The 9,808-nt window shown below is 44.3% G+C and overlaps 2 protein-coding genes across 2 annotated transcripts in view; both read left to right on the top strand.

The window, feature by feature from the left end:
• The first annotated feature begins 1,545 nt into the window (after positions 1 to 1,545).
• Positions 1,546 to 8,581, top strand: Tmed2 (transmembrane emp24 domain trafficking protein 2). Its single transcript, XM_013023052.1, has 3 exons — positions 1,546 to 1,771; positions 4,510 to 4,617; positions 7,113 to 8,581. Exons 1-3 carry the CDS (start codon positions 1,546 to 1,548, stop codon positions 7,235 to 7,237), a joined length of 459 nt encoding a protein of 152 aa, XP_012878506.1. The 3' UTR covers positions 7,238 to 8,581.
• Positions 8,582 to 9,646: 1,065 nt separating this feature from the next.
• The window catches only part of Ddx55 (DEAD (Asp-Glu-Ala-Asp) box polypeptide 55), a 13,209-nt gene continuing 13,047 nt past the window's right edge, over positions 9,647 to 9,808 (top strand). Inside the window, exon 1 of the mRNA XM_013023051.1 lies at positions 9,647 to 9,771. Within this exon, the coding sequence (XP_012878505.1) occupies positions 9,664 to 9,771 (108 nt within the window). The 5' untranslated portion in view covers positions 9,647 to 9,663. The remainder of the gene's footprint in view (positions 9,772 to 9,808) is intronic.

Here is a 9,808-nt window from a genome sequence, read left to right as displayed (position 1 = left end):
CGGGCCGGGGCGGCGCATCCGAGCAGCCCGCGCCGCGTGTGGGCTCCGGGCCCCGAAGGCGCGTCTCCCTCGCTGCCCGTCGTCTTCACGGCTTCGCAAACGAATGGATAAGTAGACGGGAAGCCGCGGCGGAGGGCCCGACAGCAGTCATTTCTTCCTTACGTGTGCGAAGGAACGATCTTAGGCATCCCGTCTGCTTCTCCGAAAATGGTCCCTTGCCTGTTCTGCCTGGCAGAGATGTGGATTCGGGTCCTGCGTTTTAACTTGGGAGTGTAATCTCAGAGAAGTATTCAGAAAACAGAAGCGTTTAAAGAAGTCAGCATTTCCAGATCTCCACTCATATCTATAGTATATATGTGTATATGTATAGTGTATACGCATTTTATATACAATCCCAAACAGGCCCTCCAGCAAGACGTGATTTGCCGCCCTTTTATAAAAAAAGCAAACATCAATAGTTGATTTTTGCCTTCTTGTATGACTAGTTGGTTTTAAGATGGTAGAACTGAGCACAGATTGCATAACACAAGTGAGGCAAAAGTTAGGAGAGGCTGCTTGCATTGGCCAAGATCGGCCCTCCAGTCTTCCACGTTTTATAGGTGACTGGGACTAAAAGGAACTGACTTGACTCTAGGACTTAACAGCTGATTTGGAAGTAGTCTGGGGTCTTCTAATCTCTAGCCTGGGCCCCCTTTTTAATTTTTTTTTTATCTGGCTCTGGGGCTTGAACTCACAGCCTGGGTGCTGTCTCCCTGAGCCTGTTTGTGCTCAAGGCTAATGCACTACCTCTTGAGCCACAGTGCCACTTCTGGCTTTTTCTGAATAGTTTATTGGAGATAGGAGTCTCATGGTCTTTCCTGCCCTGGCTGGCTTCTCACCAGGATTCTCAAATCTCAGCCTCCTGAGTAGCTAGGATTACAGGCGTGAGCCACCAGCGCCCATCTGTCTTGAGCCCTTTTAAGTCATAACATCATACCAGAGAAGCACACTTCAATATTTGACAGTAATCATGAAAACCTTGAAATGAGATGTTGTAAGGATTACCCAGATGTCTTCTGAGTTTTGGCACCAGCTGCAGTTGAGTATGTCTGTTGGAGTGTTGGGCCACAGCGAGGCATTGTGGTGTGGGAGATGTGGCTTCTGTTTTCTGCAGGGTATGTTAGTTGGACACAACTAGTCAGAGCTGAAAAGTGCTTTAGAAACCTTCGGATCTGTTCTTGTCCTATCAAGTGGGGGCCAAAGTATGTACTGCTACTTAGGAGGTGAAGCTAAGTGAGTTACCCATTAGTATTTTCCTACTAAAGTTTGTGATTTTAGAGATGGGAAGGTAGCTCAGTGGTAGAGCGCTTGCCTTGCATGCCTGAGGCCCTGGGTTCGATTCCTCAGCACCACATAAGCAAAAAGAAAAAAGCTGGAAGTGGCGCTGTGGCTCAAGTGGTAGAGCGCTAGCCTTGAGCTGAAGAGCTGAGGGACAGCGCCCAGGCCCAGAGTTCAGGCCCCACGACCGAACCCCCCCCCAAAAAAAAAAAAAGTTTGTGATTTTACATGTTCTGTGAATTTTCTTTCTTCTACCTCCAGATCACAGGTCCCGATAATAAAGGCATTTATAAAGGAGATCGAGAGTCCAGTGGGAAGTACACGTTTGCTGCACACATGGATGGAACATACAAGTTTTGTTTCAGTAATAGGATGTCTACCATGACTCCAAAGATAGTGATGTTCACCATCGATATAGGAGAGGCTCCCAAAGGACAAGACATGGAGACAGAGGGTAAGGCGCACGTCACCTTCCATACACCTTATCCCCCCATCAGAGTACTGATTCCGTGGTTATTCTTTGTCCATAAAGTCCAAAACCCTCTGTGGAAAGTACTTTTTATTCATGCAAGTCTCTTAATTAACAAAAGTTTCTGGAAGTGAATGCTTTATTCTTCAGGATTGCCCCTTCTGACAGTTTTTCCTTGTCACTTTGTGACCTTGTAAGCCTCCAGGTTCACTGTCTCACACAGCTCGGTGAACTTGCTAGTCCTCATGGCTATGTACTTTTTATTTGCTCATTCATAGACTACTAGTTTTCTGAACCTTCTGTTGGTCTTTTGTTTCTGTCTTACACTTTCTTTTAGGTGGTGGAGATACCTGGGATGGTATGTGGATTGCTTTTTGTATCATTTTGTTTTCTCAAGTCTAATTTCTGCTTTCCTTCCCTTTAACCTCACTTTGTTGGCATGAGAATGTTTTCCCCCCTCTTAAAAAACCCCTGCAACTAATTTGGTTGTTTTTGTTGAATTTTTGAAAATTTGGCATAGATTATTTAATAGTGGGAAGAACACGGTTGGCTTTTTTGGGGGTTGGGGGGAGGGACTTGGTGCTTAAACTCAGGGCCTAAGTGCTGTGAGCTTTTTTTGCTCAAGGCTAGTTTCTATTGCTTTGAGCCACAGTTCTACTTCCTGTTTTGTGTTGGTTAATTGGAGGTAAGGGTCTCATGGACTTCCCTGCCCATGCTGGCTTTGAACTGTGATCCTCAGATCTCAGCCTCCTGAGTAGCTAGGATTTACAGGGTTAAGCCACAGGTACCCACAGGTGCTTGAAGTCAGGCCTTATGCACTTATGTGGCTTTGCTTTTTTACCCTTTGGCCATGTTGGGGAAGAAACCCAGGGCTCTGTGCATGCTAGGTGTCTTACACTGAATCATATCCCCAGACCTCATGGCTCTGCAGCACTTTTCCCCATTGTATATGCTAGGATTTTTGGAAACTCTTAGTTTAATAAATTCTATGTATTCATATGAAGTATACCTCAGATATTGAACAATTTAGTAGAATACTAATAGGAAGACAAAGTTAGGTTTGTAAAAATCTAGAGAATTGTACTTAGTAATTGATTGTTTTCCAGGGTCATTTATGAGTGGAGCTTGGCTAATTGGGATTTAGGAGTTTGCAGGGCTTTGTGTGTCTTCATTTTTTGAAAATTTATTCTATTTAAATGACTAGAGTATAGTTGCTGAAGAATGTGGGTATTGACTTTTTTTTTTGCTGTCGGTCATGGGGCTTGAACTTTGGGCTTGGGCACTGTCCCTGCACTCTTCAGCTCAAGGCGAGCGAGCGCTACTGCCACTTAAGCCACAGTGCCACTTCCTGTTCTCTAGTGGTTTATTGGAAATAACAGTCTCATGGACTTTCCTGCCAAGGCTGTCTCTGAACTGTGATCCTCAGATCTCAGTCTCCTGAGAAGTTAGGATAATTGGCATGAGCCACTGTCCCCCTGGCTGGTATTGAACATCTTAAGTAGTCCTTTAACATAATAACTAATCTTGCTTTTGCTTGTTAATGTCAGTGAATGACAGCTGTCAAAATGAGCTTTGTGAAGCTGTTCTCAAGGGGGCTTGGGAAGGAGGCAATGAATTTTGTCCCTGAGGGCACTTGACAGTACTAGTAGACATTGTGGACTAGCTTGTGGTGGGTTGGTGCTGCTGGCCTCTAGGGCTAGAGGTGATGGAGACTGTTGCCCATCTTCTGGTGCATTGGACAGTGTCCACAACAAACATGGCGCATTGATTTCTGAAATGTCAGCCTCACCACTCCTGAGAAACCTACTCAGAGGTTCTGTGTTGAGCATGAGCCTTCTGTCATGAAACTGGTGAGGGGGCTGCTTGACCTTAAATTGTGGGGCCTAGAGTTTCTCTTAAGTTAGGATGATCTGTGCTAAGTTGGAATTCCAGGTGAGGCTGATGTTGGGCAAAGATTCTCCCTGGGAGATTGTTCCTTCTTTGCTAGTTCATCCTTGTCCACGGGAGCTCCTGTTCTCCTGAAGGCAAGGAGGACACGACGTGGCTGGAAACCTGCAGCTGAGAGCTGTGGTCATTATAGTGCCCACAGCAGTGAGGCATCACTGTGTTGCAGAAGAACCTTTGAGGTGGTCTGGGCTTTCCCAACCTTGTCTTTCTTGTGTTTCCCTATGTAGAGTTTAAAAGTGGGGGTTGGTTTTGTTCTAAGTTAACATTACAGCTAGGTTATCCTCTTTTTTTGAGACCCCAGACTGGCCTGCAGCTCTTGATCCTCCTGCGTTAGCCTCCTGAGTGCTAGAATTGAGGGGTATGCTACTATGTCTGGCTTTGCTATATGATTCTTTTTTTTTGGTGGTCCTGAGGTTTGAATTTATAGCCTCACACTTGTTAGGCTGGCATTCTATTGTATGTCTCCAACCCAACTATTTTCTGATTATTTTGGAGATGGAGTCTAGTAACCTTTTCTGCCCAGTCTGGCATTATAGGTGTGAGCCTGGTTGTGTGTGTGTGTGTTTGGGGGGTATGTGTGTGTTGAGGGGTGTGTGTGGATGAGAGGGTGGGGAACAAGGTCTTGTTGTACAGCCTAGGCCAGCCTACTAAGTGCTGGGATTACAGGCATGATCTGCCACTCTGGCTGAACCATTTCTAGAAGTGGCTTCTTCTGTATTGTGTTTACCAAAGAGATTGCCAACTGTCTGTTAATGGGTTTCCAAATCTTTCTGTAGCTCACCAGAACAAGCTAGAAGAAATGATTAATGAGCTGGCTGTGGCGATGACAGCTGTAAAGCATGAACAGGAGTACATGGAAGTCCGGGAAAGGATACACAGAGCCAGTAAGTTGGTGCAGAAACTCTTCAGAGCCGTTGGTGGTTTAATTTGCTCCATGTTGGAGCCAGAGTCATTCTGGGGTGAGAGGACACTAGGCAGAAGCGGAGGGCTAAGGTGTTCGTTGCAGTTTCAGTATGTTAGACTAGATGGCTTTAAATATATGCAAAGCTTGTGAGAATGTCAAGACCAGAGAAAATGCCCGTTTTCCAGTCCTCAGACGCGTCCAACCTTTGTGTCCTCTTAATTTGAGTGGAGGTACTCCTGTTTGTTATAGAAATAGTTGATTAGTAAGTGTCCGTGTTAAAAGGATTACATGTTAAGCATTCCTTATCATAAATGCCTGGGACCCAGGAATGCTTCAAATTGCAGAGGTTTTCAGATTTTTGAATGTTTTCATAGATGTAACTGGCTGAAAACCTTAATCTAAAAACCTGAAATCCAAAATGCTCTCAATTTGCGATAGAATAGTCTTGCTATATATATATCTATATCTATATATAGATATAGATATATATATATCCAGGCTGACTTTAAACTCAATATCTTCTTGCTTTAGTCTCCTGAGCGCTCACTGTAACCTGCTTGTTCCTTCCTATGATGTTGCCCGGGCTGGCCCTGTATTCAAGTAGTTCTCCTGCCTCAGACTCCTGAATAGCTGAGGCTGTTGTATATTGGTGTGTTCTTCCAAGTTTGGCTTTAAAACTTTATGTTTTAAAGAATACTGGGTTTTGAACTCATGCCTTTGTGCTTGCTAGGCTACTCTATGACTGAGCTACATCCCCAGCCATTTTTTTGTTTGTTTTTGTCGGTTGTGGGGCTTGAAATCAGGGCCTGAGTGCTGTCCTTGAGCTTTTTCAATAGCACTCTACTACTTTGAGCTACAGCTCCACTTCCAGTTTTCTGCTGACTAATTGTAGATAAGATTCTTATGAACTTTCCTGCCAGGGCTGGGTTTGAACCATGATCCTCAGCTCTCAATCTCCCGAGTAGCTAAAATTATAGACATGAGCCACCAGTGCTAGACTAGTGTGTATGTTGGTCATGGGATTTGAATTCAGAGCCTGGGGCTGGCCTTGAGCTGTTCTGCCCAAGGCTAGCACTCTATCACTTTGAGCCACAGATGCATTTCCGGTTTCCTGGTGGTTAATTGGAGGTAAGAGTCTCAGGGACTTTCCTGCCCTGGCTAGCTTTGAACTATGTTGAACTATGATCCTCAGTTCTCAGCCTTCTGAATAGCTAGGATTACAGGCATGAGCCATCAGTGCCCAGCTCTAATCTTTTTTTTTTGTCAGTTGTGGGACTTGAACTCAGGGCCTGGACGCTGTCCCTGAGCCTCTTTGTGCTCAAGTCTAGTGCTCTACCACTTGAGCCACAGCACCACTTCCTCTGGTTAATCTTTTTTTAGAGATGGTATATATCTAAAGATATGGTAGTTTTTACTCAGTTGATTACTATTATGTTACTACTTAAAATTGTTTTCAGTATTTAGCCTTTTGTAGAAAGTCACGTAGCAAAAGTAGCTCAGTAACAACAGTAATAGAAACAACTGTCAGAAACTAACAGAATAGTCATAGCTTTATCCCTTAGATCAGATCTATAGGTGAAAAGGAGATAAATAGTGAGAATAGTTTGTGTTGAGTTTATCTGATAGTAACTATCAGTATTGGTCCATGTGACTAGGCACCTCTCCCACCAGGACAAACACCCAACTACTTAGTAGGTATTCGGTAAATACTTGTTGAATACATATTTAAGGAGAAATATACTTAGACTGACATATTTTGATTTGGGAGATAGTGGTTATTATGTAATGAAGATCTTCAAGTTAGTCCTTTATTTTTACAGTTAATTCTCTGAGCAAAAAGGATTATAAGGATATTTCATGGGTGAGAAAAAGGTTGGATTTTAAATCTAGAAGTTTTGCTTTGGGCAATTCAGTTTGCATCTGTCCTATTTTCCCTTAAAGAAGCGGCAGTGGGCTTGGCTTATACTCAGAGGATTGACTACCCTGTGAGCTATGCCTCCAGCTTTTTTTTTTTTTTTTTGCCTGTCTTGGGGCTTGAACTCAGGGCCTGGGTGCTGTCCCTGAGCTTCTTTGCACTCAAGGCTAGTGCTCTACCACTTGAGCCTCAGTGCCAACTTCTGGCTTTTTCTGAGTAGTTTACTGTAGATAAGAGTCTCACAGACTTTATTGCCTAAGTTGGCTTCAAACCACAATCCTCAGATTTCAGCCTCCTGAGTAGCTAGGATTATACGTGTGAGCCACTAGTGCCCAGCTCAGCTCTTTTTATTTGAGATCCTCTTGCCTCTGCTTCCTAAGTAGCTGAGATTACTGGTGTGGACCTCTATACTTGGCTGTAAGTAACACTTGAAGGCTGCTTTTAGAGTTGCTTGGGGTCTCTGGTGTATGAATGTCACATACCACTTTCTGAGTAAAGGCTAGGAGAGGATTTGTGCTGTCTTGGAGGATTGTTGTTAATTCTATGTTTGTTCTCTACAGTAAACGATAACACAAACAGCAGAGTGGTCCTCTGGTCCTTCTTTGAAGCTCTCGTTCTAGTTGCCATGACACTGGGACAGATCTACTACCTGAAGAGATTTTTTGAGGTCCGGAGGGTTGTTTAAAGGCCTTTTCCTGGTGATCCAACTCAATTCACTTGTTTACCAACACCTTGGTCATAATAATGTCATTATTTTCTACATTTTCATTTTTTGATCTGTACATTTGCAGCTTATGTTCCTTTCTGATTAATAGGTATTGGGGGAGGGAATCTTTAGGCAGTTATAGCAGAAATTTGGCATTTGATTGGCTTATTTGAAAGCTGCCTCTTGTCCTTTCAAAACTCAAACACTGTAAATGAAATACAGGAGCACAGTCTTTCTATCTTTGCTTTGGTTTTCGAAATGAGATGTAGATTGTTGCGGTCCCACACAGCCTGGCAGTCCTTCATTGGAATGACTGCACTGGTGAGATGCCCTCAGCCTCTGCTTCACGTCAGGAGAGCGCAATCATAACGAGTCACTGTGTGAAGCAGCACCACTGAGTCTCGGCATTTTCTGCCCAGCCTCATGCTACCAGGATGGATACTTGCATACTTTTTCTTGTGTTTTAGTTAAATATGATAAACATTTCCCCCTTTATGTTTTCCCCTTGAATCTTTGGACTGAATCACCTCCACTAAAGTTGACAGCAGTTAAAAACCATTCTTTGGTTTCTGCCTAACCTTAAAGTCTCGATTACAGCTGGTTCTCTGGGTTTCTAGGTAAACGCCATCTGCCCTTCCTGTACTGGCACTTCCCTTTCTCCACTCTGGGCACATAGAAAGTAGGCATTTATGTAATTGGAAAAATCTGGATTTCTGATGTCAAAAGGTTAAAGACTCTTGGGTTTTCTTGCAGTGATACTCAGCCACTATTTTATTTTTGTCAGTGGTCTTTAGAGCCACTAACCAGGGCACTGAACATCAGTGTCAGCACTAGGGGTTTTGTCTGGTTTCTCCTGGGTTGTCTTGTTCTTTTCTTTTCTTTCTTTTTTTTTTTTTTGGCACATGTGAGTTTTGTTTTATGTAAACAAAGACTTTCTCTTGGTCTCTGATGATGGTTTGAAATTGAAAGGAGCATCTGCTTTTGGTGTGGAGCCAGCATCCAGGATTATGTTGGGACTGATGTATATTAGTTACTTGTACATTGTTTTTTTTGATCTTTGCAAGGGGAATACAAGTAACAAGTTTTATATAATTAATTTAAATTTGTTACAGGTTTTCATGTTTAGGACAATTTTTCAACCTTGGGTGAATATACTTGCAACAGTTTATTGATAAGGTGACTGTTTCATCTTAGCACAGCTGTTGCATGGGTTTTTCTTTTTGTGTGTGTGAAAACACTTCAAAATTGAATTAAAAGTTGTAAATTGGTTGTGTATCTAATATGCCCCAGGTTCAGTAAATAAACAAATTCTTTTTAAAACAGTATAGTGTGTTTTATATACTAATGATATTTAACTCAATTGTTAAACAACTTTTTCTTATGTGAAACGAAATGTGTGTGTGTTTTATGAGCAGTTATACCTACTGTAAATGTTTTCTTTGTCTCTAAGTTTGAGTTCAGCAAACAGGAACTTTTCAGTTTCCACACGGGTTTGCCAGTGTGGTATTTCTGGATCACTGCTAACATCATAAGGCAGGTTGGATTATTTTCAATCATTTGTCTGAATTTTAAATGTAGAAAACAGGCCTGATTAAATTATTTGCCCAAAGCTGTCATAAAATGTTCCTATCACAAAGTAAAAGCAAAGAAACTGCTGTGCATTAAATCCTGTGTAATGGCCTGTTGTCCTCTTTATGCCTCAGATCTCTTGGGTAAAATCATTAAGAAACAAGAAACATCTTAGGAAAAGAATCCAGGGTCAGGGAAATAGTAAACAGTAGGAAAGGCAAACACACAGGTGCGCAAAGAGCTGTCTGGAAATATTAATTTATTTTAGTTTTTTGAGATAATCTTGCCATGTAGCTCAGGCTGGCTTCAAGTTCCAGCTCTTTCTGCTGCGTGTACAGCATGCTGGGGTTACCGACAGTGCCCCCGTGCCCCCGCGGCATCCATTTTAACAGTGGTTTTGGGGACGTGACCGTCTCTTCAGTGAAAACGTTACTTGGGCTTTTGTATGTAGTTTGAAGGCCAAGTCTCCAGGATGCTAAAGGTTCATGCTGTTCACTCGCGCCACAGACTTGACTGCAGTGTGTAACAGCAGTCACTGGGGGAAATAACCTGGAGGAAAGACCCGGCGCCGAGGAGGGGGCCTTAATGTGTGGAAAGGCGGGGTCACCGCCGCGGCCGCGGCACACGGTGGTCAGCCTTCACACCGGCCTCCCCACGGTCCCGCCCCGCTCCCGCCGCGGCTGGCCCAGCTCTGGGCTGGGCGCGCTCCTCCGGCGGAACGTGGTCGCGGGAGCGCGGCTCCCAGTCGGCCCCGGAATCGCCGGAAGCGGAAGTGCTCGTGAGCGGTACGCGCCTGGGTGTTCCGAGCCGCCGGGACAGCGGGCGGCGTGGCCGCCATGGAGAACGTGACGGAGGGCGCCTGGGAGTCGCTGCCGGTGCCGCTGCACCCTCGGGTGCTGGGCGCGCTGCGGGAGCTGGGCTTCCCGCACATGACGCCGGTGCAGGTATCGGTCCCCGCTCCCAACCCGATGGCTGCCGCCG

Source organism: Dipodomys ordii, unplaced genomic scaffold, assembly GCF_000151885.1.
Source record: "Dipodomys ordii isolate 6190 unplaced genomic scaffold, Dord_2.0 Scaffold66, whole genome shotgun sequence".
Taxonomy (NCBI): Eukaryota; Metazoa; Chordata; class Mammalia; order Rodentia; family Heteromyidae; genus Dipodomys; species Dipodomys ordii.
Note: the sequence above shows the minus strand (reverse complement) of the source record. Positions and strands in the feature narration are given on the sequence as shown.